The sequence below is a fragment of the Pogona vitticeps genome, chromosome 6, assembly GCF_051106095.1.
Source record: "Pogona vitticeps strain Pit_001003342236 chromosome 6, PviZW2.1, whole genome shotgun sequence".
NCBI lineage: Eukaryota > Metazoa > Chordata > Lepidosauria > Squamata > Agamidae > Pogona > Pogona vitticeps.
In genome coordinates, this window is record NC_135788.1 from 89,274,836 (window position 1) to 89,292,608 (window position 17,773).

The 17,773-nt window shown below is 41.6% G+C and overlaps 1 protein-coding gene across 1 annotated transcript; it reads left to right on the plus strand.

Annotated features, from left to right (window-relative positions):
- The first annotated feature begins 150 nt into the window (after positions 1-150).
- NT5C3B (5'-nucleotidase, cytosolic IIIB) lies at positions 151-17,158 on the plus strand. The gene is made up of 9 exons (XM_073004172.2): positions 151-363; positions 2,936-3,034; positions 4,892-4,961; positions 6,230-6,276; positions 9,193-9,278; positions 11,119-11,208; positions 13,815-13,977; positions 15,496-15,696; positions 16,299-17,158. The coding sequence occupies exons 1-9, from the start codon at positions 361-363 to the stop codon at positions 16,431-16,433; spliced, it is 894 nt and encodes a 297-aa protein (XP_072860273.2). The 5' UTR covers positions 151-360; the 3' UTR covers positions 16,434-17,158.
- The last annotated feature ends 615 nt before the right edge of the window (positions 17,159-17,773 follow it).

Below are 17,773 nucleotides of genomic sequence, written 5' to 3' on the forward strand. Positions count from 1 at the left end.
AAGCAGCACAAGGCGATCTCCTCTGGTCTAGAAACCGAAGCATCGCCGCCTAGAGGGCGAGAAACGGCTTCTTATCAGCGGCAAGCAGACCCCGAGTTCCACCTCAGAGGAATGGAAGGTGATCCGGGGTGACTTCCTCCCGAGTAAACGCGAGGAAAAAAACGTCGCAAGGGCTCCCGGCCCCGAATAACCCGGTTCGGGCGAGGCCTCCCGGCGGCGCTGGCGAAGGAGGAGGGAGGGGCCTCCGAAGGCCGGCCCAGGCAGGGGAAGCCGCCTCCCTTGCCCAGTTCCTCCTTCTATTTTGCCCGCTCCCGGCTTCAGGCCGCCAAAGATTGTCCGGGTGGAAAGCGAAGCGAGATCATGGTGAGTTGGAAGTGTGGGGGGGGAGGCGGAGGCGCTGGCCTTGCAGAGCAGCATGGCGGGAGAGGAAGGGGGATCGAGTCCCCCACCCACCCGCACCCCTTGAACCCCCGATCGAAAGGCATCTGATGATTTCTGCCCCGTGGGTTCTTAGCGGCATTAATGCTGTTGTATAATGGGGGGGGGGAGAGGAACTGCCGGCAGCAAACGGGGCAGCCTAACACCTCGTAGCCCGCGGTCTCCTCAGTGGAGGAGGGTCGAAGAGAGCTGTGGTGACTCTTCTCGACGGCAAAGTGCGGGGTGAGGAGAGGAATGTACAGTACTGGGGGAATCGTCCCTCAGGGCCAGCCAGGGCTGCTGGGACGGGGGGGCGGGTGGTTTCAGAAGGGGAGACCGTTGGCATGATGAGACTCTGATCCGCCTTTGAGGTGGTGCTGTAGTTGGAGGTCCACACAGCGTTGGACTTTACTTCTATGTCTCACCCACCCACCCACTTCGACAGGTGGGAGCCGGTAGACACCCCGCCTCACACAAAGCAGAAAGCCTGGCTTGCCAATGCTTTGAAATAAGGCACAACAAAAAGACTCCTGGCAACTTAAAACAATAATTGTATGGCATCAGGTCATTTCTGACTTATGGTGACTCTTTTCATGGTTTTCTGGGTACAGGATACTCAGAAGTGGTTTGCCATTCCCTTCTTCTGGGGGCGCCCTGGGATTGTGCGGCTTGCCCAAGGCCACACAGGCTGGCTCTTCTCCGTGGAGGCACAGTGGGGAATTGAACTCCCAGCCTCTGGCTCCATAGCGAAGAACTGTCCAGCCAGCAGCACCTTAAAAGGGCACTGAATTTATTATTTCATAAGCATTCATGGACTGTAACCCATTTTGTTAAGAGCGTCTGCTGTGCCATATTTGTTATTCTTGTTGCTCCTGCTGCAACCTACCTAACAGAGCTACCTCTCTGGAAATTGAAGTAATACACATTTCTATTTAAATTGGGTGTGTATGAAATTATTTTAATTTAAAAAATGCACACTATGGTTTAAAGGGCAGCATCTCCCCTGGAAATCTGCTAAAACCAGAGAGTGGGGATCAGCATGAAAACATTTAATCCAGAGTCTCAGTTTACCAAAGATAAGCACTGTACAGGGTGAACTTCTCAGAGGAAGTGAAAAGGATGGTCCTTATGTGAAGCAAGGTGAATCCTAGAAAGAAAGGTTGGCCAGGAGAACAGCTGTTTGGGGTATTAGTTTACAATACTTCCTTTTGAAATGCACAATAGGTAAATTGAAAGCACTGGAAAAACCTGGCAGGTAGAGCATTAGGAACTGGCTGGATAGCTCAATGAGTTAGATATCTGCCTATGGAGGTAGAGGTTGGGAGTTTGATTCCCTGCCAGGGTAGCTCAGGGAATAGCCAGTCTGTAGCCAGAGCATCTTCAGAAAAAGGAAATGGCAAATGACTTCCGAGTACTCTATACCTAGAAAATCCTGGAAAGAGTCATCATAAGTGAGATTGACGATGGTATGTGATTATGATTAAAGTGCTCCAGTTGAGGGAGGAGCTGTAGGAACAAAGGGCGCAGTGGTGGAAGGGAGAGTTTTAATATTAAGAAAGTGCTTACATAGCACTTTCTAGTCTTGAAAACATTTTTCATATATTTTTATCATAGTATAGTCCTCAAAATAACTCCCATCCTCTGACTCTGCAGCCGGATACCTAACCAGTGAGCTATCCAGGGATTAATATAATCCCCACATGTTCTGTTGTTGTTGTTTTTTGGGTGGTGGTGGATATAAACAGAGAGCAATTTGTATACATTTATTACAAAGACAAATTCACCCCAGTAGTGGCTTAATTTGTTATTCTGGCGTTGCTATCAGGGCTAGATAAAACCGTTCATTCCCAAACTGAGGGCCATGAAAAAAATGGGTTGTGAGATTCCAGTTTTCATAAAGAAAACATCTTTTATCAGCTTAAAGTTATGTGATAGGTTTCATTACAAGAATTTAGCAATTTCTTATGACGAACTCTTTCTGCTTTTCTTTAATTTAAAATAAAAGTTTTGCATTAGTTTTTAAAGTGTCAACTTAAATTTTCATTAAAAGGACAAGTGGAGAGAGATGGAGGTTTCTCAAAAGCAAAAAACAATTGTGATGCAAAAAACCTTGAGAACTGCAGTTATAGACTTTTTAAAAATAATGTTATTGTTAATAATTGAATTATACTTAAAATAACAAATGGTCAACAATATGCTGAATAAATTTCATTGGGAGTCTGACCACTGTCCTTAGCTTTGCCAAATTTAAGACCAAACCATTACGAGAAAATAAGTTTGCCAGAATGATTCAGTTTTCTCAGCTGTTCTTGCTCCCTTTATCTACTGTTTTAACCTGTTCTTTCTTTTAATTTCCTTAATTTTGTTTTTTTATTATTATTTGTTTTTATGTTGTATTTATGAATCAATATAATTTGCTACCTTATGTCATTGTCGCAAAAAAACCAGGATAAATGTAGATAATACCCATTACAAAAAAATACGACAGAGAATAGTATATTATTATGTCTCTTTCCAGGTACCTGAGCTAGAGAAAGCAACCGTCCGGATGAAAAATCCTGAGCAAGTGAAAAAGATAATTTCATTGCTCAGAAAAGGTGGAGCAGGAAGACTTCAGGTGTGTGTTTCCCTATTGTGTCCTCTTCTTTTCAAAGGGTCCTGTCTGTTTATACAAGCAGGTTTCAACTGCATGAAGTGTGGTCAGAACCAATACTTTCCTGGAGGGAGAACTCTTGAGCTAAATGTTTATGTCCCTGCCAGGCTTTTGTGTTGTTTATGTCAAGGGCAAATTCTGGCCTTCCATATACTGCTGGATTGCAGTTGCCGTCTGTCCTTGCTGATGCTATCACTACTTGGCAAAGGCCAGGAGTTGTCGTTCAAAAATTCTTGGAGGACCACAAGCTGCCCATCTTTGTTTTATTTGCCAGTTCAAATGCCCATGAAAAGATGAGAAAGTTAGAGGCCTGCAGCATGGATTAGTTTAAAAATCATCACTCATAATATTCAGGTATGGAAAGTTAACTAAGAACCTTAACTCTGGGTTAAGAGAGACTTAAGCCAGTGTTTCTTATGCAGATGTGGCATTTGGAAGGCTCTGTTTTATATGAAATTCAAAGGTTTTCAGAACTGTTGCCTTCCTGCCTTCCTTAGTTTTCTGCTGGTGTCTGTCTAGACTACACCAAAGTAGCAGCTTAGAAGGAGAACGTTGCCAAATCGAAAGGTTTTCACTTTAGAACTGGATTACGGATTGTTGTGTAGATCTAGATTCTGTAAAAATGATAATAGTGATTGTTGTGGCAAACAACAATATCTCCATGCCAAGGAATAATTTTCCATTTTCAAGCAACAATTTTCCATTCCGTCTTTCTTATTGGAGAAAATCTTAACACAGACTTTGACTTCTTTCTAAAAATTGCCCAGGCTTAACGGAAATGTTTGTTTGCTTATTTAACCTTGTGTCGAATGTCATTCCCTTTAGTTTACACAACCTAAATTATTGAATTTACTGGCCAGAATCATTTTGAAATTTTACTTTGGAATGTGTGAAATCACAGACGTCATGGTTGCAAATTGCAGCTAATGAATGAGGTGTGCTCAGGATAGCATACTGAGGCTTATCTAATCTTCTCTATAGAACCGCCACCTTGTGAGGCAAGTTAGGATGAGAAACACTGACAGAGAGCAGCTTCTTATCCAAATATTATCTTAACGAGGTATTAGGCAACTAGTAAGGAGATGAGAGGTGTGTTTGACATCTGAGGGAGGCAAGGAAGAACCAGGCAGAATAAATACAGTGGACCCTCGACTTACAGACAACTCCACTTACAGACCTTTCGAGTTACAGACTTCTCTGGCCGCAAAATTTAGGTTCGACTTGCAGACTGAGAATCGACCTACAGACCGGAAAAAAACCCAAAATGGAACAAAAATGGCCGGTTACGGATTAATCAGTTTTCAATGCATTGTAGGTCAATGAAGTCTTGACCTACAGACTTTTCGACCTGCAGCCACCATTCCAGTATGGATTAATTCCATAAATTGAGGGTCCACTGTAGAGAGATCTAACAGACATACAGTATGTAAGTGATCAGAAGCTACATTGGCATTCCAGGGTGAAGCTTCAAGGAGGCTTGTATAAACTGCCTGCAGTATCCTGGCCATTGTTGTCAGAATTCACTCTGCTCCAGCATTGTACTCTGAATGGCTATTAAATGGAACGGGCCATTACAGAGCAATGCTATATAGGGCAAAGACTCTTTCCAGTCACCTTTAAGTTGAGAATGTGACCAAATGCAGACCCCAAGGTACAAACAGAATGGCAGACATTGTTTGGCTCTAGGCAGATTACGTAGGAGGAAGCATTAAGTAATAACTTTGGAACCCCTTTTCATAAATGGCTTGGTCTCTTGATTATTAAATGGTGTCTCAGCAGTAAATAGGAATCTGTCTGGTCTGTCTTTCATTTGCCCTCCAGGTAATTTCTGATTTTGACATGACTCTGACTCGGTTTGGGTTCAATGGACAACGTTGCCCCACTTCACACAGTGAGTGCAGTTTCTGCCCTTTCTTCTTTGCGGGTTTCTGTCTCCTCTTCCTGCTCTCTCCTTGCTGTCCTGCCTTCAGTTCCCTTGCCAACCTTCTCATATCTATGCCCTCATTAATCACCTACAAAGGAACTGTGGATTGTCTCTGTTACTTTTTCCCATCTTAGGTGTCTCTTAATTTATTTTTTCCCCTGGGAATCCTCTCATTCTCTAACAGATATTTTCATCTGTTTTTATAGGACCTTGTATTATACAGTGGTACCTCACTAAATGATGACCCCGTTAAACAACGAATCCGCATAACGATGACTTTTTGCGATCGCTATAGCAATTTGCAAAACAGTCATTCCTATGGGGGATTTTTGCTGGACATCGATTAGGTCCGTGCTTCGCGAACCGTTTGTTTGCAAGATGACGATTTTTTCGGCTTTGCAAAATGGCTGCCCTGTGTTTTCCAGACCCGTGCTTCGCAGGGCAGCCATTTTTACAGCTGATCAGCGCTCACAAAATGGTTTCCCTATGGGCAATTTTCACAGGACGATGAGGTATTTTCCCCATTGGAATGCATTAAACCGGGTTTCAATGCATTCCAATGGGGAAAGGGTTTTCGCATGATGATGATTTAGCTAAACAGCGATTTTCACGGTAGTTACAAGCTGGAACTATGAGTTATAAGTTCTCTGATTAGTAGTGGGTGGAAGGCGTAGTTTCACAGAGTTAAAGTGATCTTGCTTATAGGCATTAGGGAACAGACATAATCAAAGTGGTGTGTAGTTCATATAGCAATGTGAAGCAAAGTTGATATCTTTGAACTGTATAATGTAAGAATGTGGATAGTTCTTCATATAATTATAGTTCTACTTCTGTTATTTGTGGAGAAGGGTACAAACCTAACCCAATAAAGATCCACTATCTAGATAAATATTGACCAGACCTTCCAATCCTGTTTGAGATTCAGACCGTGCCCATTTTGTGATTATTTGAAAAGCCTCAAGGGCCAGAGACTTGTCTTTTCAGTACACGTATATCAACACAGATTTACAGGATGCAAAATTCTGTGTCTAATACATGGTTCCTTTCATACATGCAATTGCAAAACATACAAAGAGCAGGGCTTCCATCAAGGTATAATCCATGGTTTACATCTGGAAACCCAGAACAAACTTGTAAAGCAGAGGACATAAAAGAAAGTCTGAATTGGAAATTGATGCATGTGGAAATTCCTTAAAAAATAAATAAATAACATGTTTATATTTGTATCCTTTCAGATATCATAGATAACAGTCGAGTTATCAGTGAAGAAGGCAGAAAAAAGGTATGAGCTTCCATATCTTGACATGTGCTTGTATTACATTTTAAACTTACTGTAAAGTTCTTTTCCACTCTGGCATTCAGAGCCCTCAGAGTTATAGTCAGTCAGGGGACTCGGGTCTCTCAGGCAGAGAACTTTCCGTAACTCTGATGAGTGAATGTATCAGATTCCTTAAAAATTGGGAAAACTATATTAAAATAATATAAATGCAAGACCAGATAATACCTTTATTAGACTACTAAAACAATTTGAACAAACAGCTAGCTTTCAGTGGTGATCTATCTTCCTCAAGCTCTGCACCAAAATTTTGTGGATAATTCATAAGAAATATATACGAGCGTCCCAAAAATATATGGCAAATGCGCCAGATCTGATTAAAGTCGAATTCAAACACTGACTGCAAATGACTTTTCAGGGTGTGGGTGTGTAGTTTCAAACTCCACCCCAGGTAGCATTTGGTTGGAATTTTCCTCCCAGCTCTTCAAACAGAGAGCCACAAATAATCTGATGGCCCTCTCCTGCCTGTTGCCTTCTTTTGAAATGGATGGTCACTGTTTGGCTGCGGATTGGGGAAAAAGCAAGACAGAAACATGCCAGTCTCCATAAGAAAATTGGGTTTAAAATTTGGTCTACCCACCAGGAGAAGTCAGTTGAAGCCAAATTAAATCCAAATTAATTGTGGTACCTGATGGGTTGTAAGCAGGATAGATTAAAATTGATGATTTAAAAAAAAATTAAAATATTGTTTTATTTCATTCAGCTTTTTAAAATTTAAATTGGATTTTTAAATTTAAATCAGATTTATTTTAATGAAAGGCTTTTGGAGGAAAAAATCTATCTAAAGGTAGTTTTCTATTTAAGATACATTATAATTCAAAGGTTATTTGGCATGAAATAGTTAATGTAGCATGAAGCTGGATATTCATGCAATATTTACATTTTTGGTACCACCTCGGTGGGAAGGTAACGGCGTTCCGTGTCTAAGTCGCACTGGCCATGTGACCACGGAAGATTGTCTTCGGACAAAAACGCTGGCTCTATGGCTTGGAAACGGGGATGACCACCGCCCCCTAGAGGCGAATACGACTGGACAGAAATTGTCAAGGGGAACCTTTACCTTTACCTTTACCTTGTATGGAATGGACATTTTGTCCCCTGCTAAACCCAGCATAGAGTTTTGCTGCTGTTGGATTTCACAGTCAACTAGAACTTCCTACTCTTCACCATGCAAAGTGAATTTTTCTAACTTGAGTATTACTGCATATTTGAATGGGGGTCATGGAAATTGGCAAATGTTGATCAGGGAAAGGAAAAAAAATCAAATTTCAGTGGCAACCTTCAACAACTGCTTTACCCTTTCACCTGTCAGCCTGAAACTCTTTCACAAGTTTTGTTCCATTATTGAAGACAGTCTAATCATTTTTGTCACATAGAACCCCAGCTGTAACAATGTCATTCTGAGAGGAATAGATGGAAGTTTCTTTAACTTTTAAACAGCCTGTATATCACAGCTGTATAGTTCACTCAGAACTTATTTAGATGTCAAATTAATCATATGACAATGTGTTTAGGAAGCCCGCACCCCCCAACTGCCCCGCGGTACCGAAAAGTTTGGGGACTGCTGGTCTAAAGAATTCTGGTAGCTGTAGTCCAGAAACACAAATGTGCACACCTTTGGGAGCAACTGGCTTGAGATGAGGTTACACGTCCGCTAAAAGAACCAAGGGTGCAGTTTGGAAGTGCTCCTGGATCAGGTGTTCTGTGTTGATGATCAGATGGTTAGGAGTGCCACTTGCCAACTTAGGCTGGATGGCCACCTGTGGTTCTGTCTGGGGAAAGCAGATCTTGTCTCAGTTATATGTGCTCCCTTTACATTGACTAGACCAGTGGTTCTTAACCTTTTTGAAAGAAACGCCCCCTTGAGCCATTGAGGAAGTTATCATCGCCCCCCCTCCCCGCGGTGATGATATCTTATTTATTTATTTATTTATTTATTTATTTATTTATTTATTTATTTATTTATTTATTTAAGACACTTAAATCCAATGACCCCTGAAAACAAAATTCAATTCCAAGAAAATGAAATGCCCCCCAAAAGTAACATTTAATGATTTAGTTGCAAGCGAATTTTAAGACGCAAAAAGAAATATAAAAAGGGCATAAAAACAAACCGCAATGCAGGAACTAAAAATTTCAAGACGAAAACTCTGAAACTAAATTAAGATTGGAGGAAAATATATATTCATGCACCTTGTAAAAAGGCTGCAGCCATCTTCACAGGTTTGGCTTGCTCCACTGCCCCCCTACCGCCCCCCTTCTGCTCCAGTGCCCCCACGCCGCCCCTTTTCATTCTACTGCCCCCCTGAAAAATGAAATCGCCCCCTGGGGGGCATTATCGCCCACGTTAAGAACCACTGGACTAGACTACTGTAATGCATTGTATATGGGACTCCCTTAAGGACAGTATGTAAGCAAAACAGTTGCTAGACTGCTTCTGGTGGGCTCTGTTTGCTTCTGAGCCCAGTGTAATATGCTGTTTTTAACTTTCCAGTCTGTAAGTTGTTTAGATCTTGTTATTTGAAGGATCACCTGTAACCACAAGAACCTGACTGGATCTTAAGATCATCCTCGGAAACCTGGCTCTTTTTTCACTGGTAGGCTTGCAGATGCAAAGGGCAGGGTCTTCTGAAAGTTAGCCTCACCCTATGCTTAAAAATCCATCAATTAATAAATATCCCGTTTCCATAATAAGAGAGATCAGGGTAAACATGGGTGTCTGTTTCAACCAGAAAGCCATAATTAAGCACTAAGCAGATCTAACTCTGTCTCTGCAAATCTAGATCTTCAAAACTGTGTTTATTCTTCCTGACAAGACAAAATTTCTCTCTTTCCCTTTGTTGATTCTCTCCAATGTTCCAGCTGAAAGATCTGCTCCATTATTACTACCCTATTGAAATTGATCCCTACCGGACAGTGGAAGACAAACTGCCCTATATGGTAGAATGGTAAGTACTTCCATGTGTGTTTAGTCGTTTAGTCATGTCCGACTCTTCGTGACCCCATGGACCAGAGCACAGCCAGGCCCTCCTCTCTTCCACTGCTTCCCGTAGTTGTGTCAAATTCATGTTGGTTGCTTCAATGACACTGTCCAACCATCTCATCCTCTGTTGTCCCCTTCTCCTCTTGCCCTCACACTTTCCTAACAGCAAGGTCTTTTCTTGGGAGTCTTCTCTTCTCATGAGATGGCCAAAGTATTGGAGCCTCAGCTTCAGGATCTGTCCTTCTAGTGAACACTCAGGGTTGATTTCCTTTAGAATGGATAGGTTTGTTCTCCTTGCAGTCCAGGGGACTCTCAAGAGCCTCCTCCAGCACCACAATTCAAAGGCATCAATTCTTCGGTGGTCAGCCTTCTTGCACAAAAGGAGACAAATCAGTGATGGAGAAAGTGTTGGGTTATTTTGTTAAAGGATCCTCTGCCCCAGTACCATAGATCTGAGGAATTTAAACAGGACTGGGGTGCAGTCTTTAGCTGGATTGCCCTGAGCTGCAACTGCCAAATAAGAATCCTGGCTAGTTGCAGGTCTTGAGGAATGCCAGAAATGCAGTTGAGGTTTAGGCCAACTCTTTCCAGAGTGTGAGGGCTATGACATAAAGAGTATGCTGAATGATAACTGATAGCTTTCTAGGAGAAACAAAATAAGTGGAAACTCCAGTAAGTCACAGATACCCTTACAGAAAAAGCTACCAAATACATCTCTGTATGGTTCTGTTCTGCCTTTCCAACTTCCTGCACAACTTCACTGGGAGGTTGTGTATGTTGTCATGTTTCTGCCTAGGGTGTTATTAGCTCTTTACAGCTCCTGATTTAAGAAAGACAGCAAAATTGCCTGGCTTGTAGTTGAAAAGGAGGTTCAGGTGCAATTACCGGGGGCATGCGTCTTCTCAAATTAAATGTAATATCTGACTTCAGTTTTAAACAGGGCGAGAATGTGTTTCAGATATCCGAAGACTGTAGGCAGGGAAAAGTAGGCACAAGTGAACTGTTGACTATGGACTCTAAACTATTGACAAGGAGTGACAAGCAAGGCCTGGTGTAGTGCTTGGAAAAGATGACTCTGATGGCTGGGGGATTCTGGCAGTGTGGTTCAACAAAGTAAAAATTTCAAGCTCTGCATAAATGTTTATAGTGAGGGAACGGAATTCAGAAAGTTGAGCTTTTAGAAAAGATAGGCCTCCTTCTGTCAGACCCAACCCTTGTCAAGCTGCAGGTTGTGTAGGATGAGACAGATGTGAATGCTAACTTTGGCTAGAAACAGAGTACCACCCTTGTGGCCCAGACTGAGGAAATCACACGATTCCCGCTGGCCTGTTACTGCAGGCAATCCTTGCTAATGTCATTTCAGCTCCCTCCTTTTGTTAGAGCTGGACATTAACACACTAGCTGGCTTCTTGTCTGAGATGCCTCAAGTTCCAAGCCTGACAAATGGTGCAAGTCCAGGGCCAGAACCATGAGAAAGAAAAGTTCTAGGCTGCAGTATATTTGAACTGGGAGTCTATCAGACTTGACAGGACTGGTTGACCCAGGATGGTTTATGTTATTTTTCTACAATATTGGCTGAGGCAACGGGTAGGGCCAGACCAGATGCACATCTTCCCTTGACTTCTCAACAATATGGGAGGAGTTCACACACTCCTCTGAAGCTATTATGAGGAATTCCTGTCCAGAACAGTCACTGGGCTGGCTTCACAGGCTTTTAAGGCCCTTCTTGAAGTTTGGTGACCCCCACCCCCATTCCCTGAAGTTAACTTTATCTAGCAAGAGCTCATGGTCGGTATGCCTTCCAGGTGGACCAAGGCACATAACCTCCTGTCGCAGCAAAGGATTCTGAAAAGTGACATCACACAGATGGTGAAGGAGTCAGACGTCATGCTCAGGTATGAGACGTGGGTGTCAGATTCAAGAGCAGGGTTTGGGTTGGGGAATGGTCCTTCTCTGATTCTTTGTTGCTGGATGGTGGCATTCTGCCCTTGAACTTCAGTGTGTTAGCTGCTCCAAAATATGTGGATTTGCTGACCGCTGTGCACCAGTGCAAAGAGTATGAATGTTTTTATAGGAGAGATGGACAAAAATTCCCAGCATTCCTCAGCTCATGCTACCTGCAGAATTCTGGAAACTATGTTCCAAAAAGTAATTTTTCCCATTTCTACAGTGGATGTGGACATTTCGTAGTGTAGAAATTTGGCCATCTTTGGCAGAGAGCAGTATGGAAGTACAGTGGAATTGCTACTTACGAACGTCCCTACTTATAAACAATCCAACTTACGAACAGCTCCGTTTGCAAAATTTTCCTTCTACTTGCGAAAAGAGCTTCAACATACTGTACGAACGAAAAAAATGCAGGAGAAAAGGGCGGGAAATTTAAATTAGCTAACCGTTGGTGGCGAAGAGGCTGCTTCTTTGTAGCTTTTTCACCCCAACGCTTAGGAAAGGGGAGGCTCAGCCTCCTGGGCTTCCAAAACTACCACTGCCGGACCATCCAGGCTGGGCTCAGCCTCTCGGGTTTCCAGGGCCGCCAACGCGGCTTCTCTGCCAGGGTTTCCGCGCCGCCGACGCAAGCTTTCCCGGCAGCGGATGGTGGCGAAGAAAGGCGGCGCTTGCGGCGAGCCCTGGGAAAGCCTCCCATGGCGGTAGCGAAAGCCGCACAGTGGGGGGGGAAAGGCAGCGCTTGCGGCAAACTCTGGGAAAGCCTGTGGCGGTGGCACAGAAGCACTGGCCCGGCAGCGGCGTCTGGAGCCCGGGAGGCCTCCTGACAGCGGCAGTCGCGGCAATGGAGGTAAGGTGCTGCTTTTTGGTTTTTTTAAACTTTTTTTTTGTCTTTTGCAGGGTGGGATTGGGCTGGTGGGGTTATGTTTATGTTTAGTTTTGGATTTGTTTTGTTTTTTTGCAGCCCCAGGGGGCTTGCAGTGTTTTATTTTATTTTATACTATTTTTGGGTATTTTTTTTCTTTGGCTGGAACGGATTAATCGGTTTTCAATGCATCCCTATGGGAAATGGAGCTTCTACTTACAAACAGTTCAACTAACAAACATTCTCTGGGATGGATTAAGTTCGTAAATAGAGGTTCCACTGTAAACACAAAAATGCTGGAGAGAACGTTCATTGGAAGCCATAAAGGAAGGATGAGTAACCAGAGCCTGAAATGTTTTTCTATTCAAAGAGAAAAAAAGATCAGGAATCATAGTCATAAAAGCTCTTATAGAGCATGTCTGGAGTGTTTTTAACACAAGACTGCTATTATATAGAGGTATATGTAATAATATGTTCATGTAATAGTACGTTAATGTCAGTAACAGTATGTTTATGTAAAAATATGTTTATGTCAATGATCTTCAACAGTGGCTTGCTAAGTACAACTACTGTACTGTTATTATCCTTGTATTTAAGAGCGGAGAGCTGTGAGGGACAGTGGGTTGACCAAAGACCTCTTTGCACATTCCATTCATTTATTTGTTCCATGTACAATGATGTAAAGTAGAAACACAACATCTCATGTGTACATTTATTGGGAATTGGGAATCGGCTATGTTGTTCTGTCAGAGTACATTCAGTGTTAAAAATGGATCTGCCACCATGTGGCATGTGGCTGAGTGTGTAAGTCAAGGAAACTTTAAATCATGCTTAAATCCCCAAGGAAAACAGCTGATTGTTAACAATTGTGCTTTTCCTTGTTGGAATTCCAGATATGTCCTAGAAAATAAGTGGTTAATTTAGCCATTAAAACATATTAAGTTAAAACCAAGCAGAGTGACTACACTATGTAGGAGGTTGTACTTTTTATAACTACAGTATATATTTGACATTTTATTAAATTTGGCAATTGTTATGTGTTTCTGTGCCTATTTAATGAATAATAAACCTGAAGTAACTGTTTAGCCATGCCTCTGTCCCTAGAGACACCTAAAGACTTTTAAGTGAGCAGAACAGATTATTTTGATATGACCAATGGGAAATGTCCCTGCTTGTATTAGATTCAACATTATTAGACATTTTTTCTGAACATTTATATTGTCTTCTTCTAACTAACTGAAATGTTTAAAAATTGGTCCAAGATGAGGATTACAAGGCAGACAGGGTATATCTTTTAAAATTGTTAAGAGGGCTGGACCCACTCAGAGTTCAGTTCCTGCTGATATAGATTCCAAATTCAATGTCATAACTCTTTCCGACTTCCAGAATGTGTTCAAAAATCTACATACATACTATTTCCACAAATGTTAGTAATAATCATGTGGTTGCACTCTTTATGGCTCCCAGATTTTTGAGAGGTCTCTGGCAAGTTTTTTTCAGGAGTCACCTTTAATCTGGAAGAGACAGAACAGGCAGAAAGAGAATCCTCACACATTGCCTTTAACCTTCCCGTTTCCTTTAATATTCATCATGATAGCCTTCCTGGGCTTATAGTCCCTTTGTAAACTTTAGAACCAGCCGTGCATATTCTCCCATTTCAATGTTTACATTTCTTCTTTTTCCTGCACTCAGGGACGGCTTCAACATTTTCTTTGACCAGCTTCACCAGAACAAAGTTCCCCTCTTCATCTTCTCTGCAGGTGTGGGTGACGTGTTAGAAGAGATTATCCACCTGGCTGGTGTTTTCCATCCTAATATCCAAGTGGTCTCCAACTATATGGACTTTGATGACACTGTGAGTCCACTTTTCTGCTTGCATCCTTGGTCTCCGTGTCATGGAAACAGTATAAGGACCACAACTTGAGTGCTTGGAGAGAGGCTTAAAAAATACCCGGCCTTTTCTTGTTGCTGTCATGAGACTGTCTGGAGAGCTACTGTGTGTCTTCTGGAGTTATCCAGAAATATTCAGGCTTTGCCGAAAGTTTTGAAGCTTGTGATTGAAATGGATATGTTAGTCATTCAGGTCTAGTTCTCACAAAGGTGAGGGGGTAGTACGTAGTAGAACTGGTGCAGGCCTATATCGATAGGTTATACTATTTTAGATTTTGGTAAGGGTTAAAGATTAAATGATTCTCCAGTACAGTGGTGCCCTGCTTGATGACGATAATCCATTCCAGGAAAATCGCTGTTAAGCGAAATCGTCTTCAAGCGGAAAAAAACCCATTGGAATGCATTGAAAACCGGTTAATGCGTTCCAATGGGGGAAATACCTCATTGTCCAGTGAAGATCCTCCATAGGAGAAGCCATTTTTGATCGCTGTCTTGTGAAAATAGGTCCGGAAAACAGTGGGGAGCCATTTTGCAAACTGCCGATCAGCTGTTTTTAATTGTATTGTGAACAATCGGTTTGCGAAACAGGGACCTAATCATCATAAAGTGAAAAAAACCCACAGGAACCATCATTTTGCGATCGCTATAGCGATCGCAAAAAACTCGTCGTCAAGCGATTTTGTCATCAAGTGGGATCGTCGTCAAGCGGGGCACCACTGTACTGAAAATTAGTATCATTTTATGTAGTAAACCAGGTATTGTGAAGAAAGCTAGGCTGCACCCATTTTCTAACAGCATTTTATATCTGGTGTGGAATTTTTTTAAAGTAGAGCAGCATTCAAACATATGAACCTCCAATCATAATCTGAAGTGATAGAGCCACAACACTAGTTTTTACAGCTTCAAGGACAATTAGGCCAAATTAGAAAGCATACAGATTTACGCTATGTTAGCACGCCACTGTGCCTTCTGGGAGAAGAACTAGCCTGTGTAGCATTGGGCAAGTCCCAGTGTACCACCTGAAGAAGGGACTGGTAAACCATGTCTGAGTACTTCATAGCTAGGAATTCCTGGCAATGGTCACCTTCTGCAGAATGTACTTGACAGCACTTAACTAATTAAAGGGTGTCAATGATTACACATTTATGTATTACAAGATAGACCTCAGTGAATTCAGACTTATAGCAGCAGAAGTATTCATGTACACTACTCATAGAAGGATGAACAAACTGTTAGCCAACCTCTAACTTGTAGAAAGAGTCACTGGGTTTAATATTAGTACTGCATTTGATGTTTATATTATAATGTGGTCCACATTATAAATGTGGTCCAAGAAGGCTAAAATCACATTCTGCAGTATTGTGTGATCTTATGATTTACTTCAGGTCCTCATTTACAAAATCAGAGATACCTTGCAGAAATTCTGCACCTTCTCTCTCTCTGATTGAGAGCCAGCAAGTTTGCCTTTGTGTTGTCCATGCAGGGAGTTCTGCGAGGTTTCAAAGCACCCCTCATCCATACCTACAACAAGAACAACACAGTCCTGAAGAACACAGAGTACTTCCAGCAGCTGTGCACAAGGACAAATGTCTTACTCCTTGGAGACTCTATGGGTGACCTCAGCATGGCAGATGGAGTAGCTGATGTGGAGAATTTTCTCCGGATTGGCTTCCTCAATGACAGGGTGAGTTGAGATTACCTGGGTGGGGGTGCAATTGTGATTTGATTTGCCAGATGGCATCCATTTCAGGTGGGAGATTTTGGGCATCCTGCAGGTTTCAGCAAGGGAAGACAACTAGGACAATTTCCCCTGGTTCTTTCTTTGGAAACTAGAGTAAGCTCCACTTAATTATGTGAAACAGTATCTGAACAGAGACTGTTTCACACAATTTAGTGGAGCTTAATTGGAATATGTTTGTATAACAATTGCAAATATTATATTTGCAGTTGGTGTACGATAACCAACTGCAAATATAATACAGGCATTAAAAATACTTGAACAATGCAGATTTAAAGTTTTTAGATTATTTTTCAGTCCAGAACACTGGTACAAATATTTTAAATGTAACATGTGACAAGATAGCAGAATAGCCTACCCATGTTTGTTTAAAAAGTTATAAGCTGCCAAAGAAGAGACCTTCTATAAATAATATATGCACTAATCCAGCTATGTTAAATCTCTTTGCAAAATCAACTTCTAGGTTGTTTAGACAAACTGCAATGTAAAATATAATAAACTCAATGAGGTCAGCTTTATAAACCCTGCTAATTCTCCTCCCTGTGCAGGTGGAAGAACAGCGGAGGAAATACACGGAATCCTATGATATTGTGCTGGAGAAAGATGAAACGTTGGATGTGGTAAATGGCATCCTTAAATTCGTCCTGGCCCCAAACGAAGTCACGCAGACCAATTACTCTTGACATCAGACTGCCCTTTGGAAAGAGGGGACCTTCTTTGTCTGCACGCATGTGTGGTTCTCAGTATTCCATTTCCTCTTGCTATGTTGCAGACACGAGGTTTCTTGTCATTCTCAGAATTACAAAATTAATACCTGGTCAAGGTCACATACATCCCCCCCCCATCATTGTGGCCCTGATTAAAACCATATCACATCTGAATGATACTGCTGGCTAAAATAGAGGATTTCCAAGCCATAATCAGGATTTCTACAGGCAATCCAGTGCTTAAATTTTCAAGGGGGGGGGGAGAAAATATTTGTATTGCTTGTAAAACACTTAACATGAAAAATTTTGTTCTTCAAACATTAGTTTGAATATAAAACCAATGTTCACTTTGATTGTTAAAAAGAGAACTTTCTCTTGGCCTTCTGATTCTTGAGAATTTGAAAGCCAGCTTGAATTTCATCAGTGAGACACCAGAGGAAGAAATGTTAGTGAATACTGTTGTATAAGCACAAAAAATACATGACATTCTTGTCCTTTGTGGGGAGGCAGGAAGACCTCTTAAGATGAGTTCCTCCCACTCCAGATTTTTAACTGGATTTCTTCTTCACCATATTATCATTTCACAAAGCAGCTTTAAATTATAAACAGTCCACAATTTCCCCACAGAAGCCAACAAGGTTAAATTTTTTTTCATTCAAAAGGCACATCTAAAGATAATTAAAGAATTATTTTGAACATTTCGCTGTGTACATTTTTCTTTGCTACAATGGCTGCTTTAATCTAGGTTTTAAAATATCTAAAATTTCAAAGGTAAGTAAGTTTGAACCATTCAAGAATCTCTTTAAGCTAGAATATCCTCAAAAGGACATCTGCCTGGAAAAAATGAGAAAGCAGAGTTAAAGCAGATTTAAATCCAACTTTTCTGCCTGTCTTTCAAGACATACTGAGTCTTGAAAGATCCTAATGCATATGTTAAATATTTCTACATTCTAATAGAGCACCAGATCCTAAAATTCTTCTATGGGGGTTGAAAATATAAAAAAATTAACCTATAGCTCAATGTATAATGATAAATATTTGTTCTGCTCATAAATTGTGTTGACAGCCTTAGAAATGATCTACAAAAATAACATTTAAACTTAAGCTAGCCTTATTACTGAAGTTCATGCCACATACATGGAAGAAGTGCAGAGCTGAACTGAACTGCCCATTCCAGGAGGACTGACCACTGTGTCTGTGTCAATACCTGCCTTCCATATCTGCATCAATAGTAACAATTTGACTGCATTGGTAATACCTATGTCCAATGGATTTTGAAGGCATAGGACCCCTGCGAGAAACAACTGCTCAATTTA

Excerpts from the sequence above, each read along its gene's own strand:
- NT5C3B (XM_073004172.2), top strand. Across the intron at positions 6,277-9,192 it reads GTGAAGAAGGCAGAAAAAAG|CTGAAAGATCTGCTCCATTA; the intron begins GTATGAGCTTCC and ends CCAATGTTCCAG. Across the intron at positions 15,697-16,298 it reads TTGGCTTCCTCAATGACAGG|GTGGAAGAACAGCGGAGGAA; the intron begins GTGAGTTGAGAT and ends CTCCCTGTGCAG.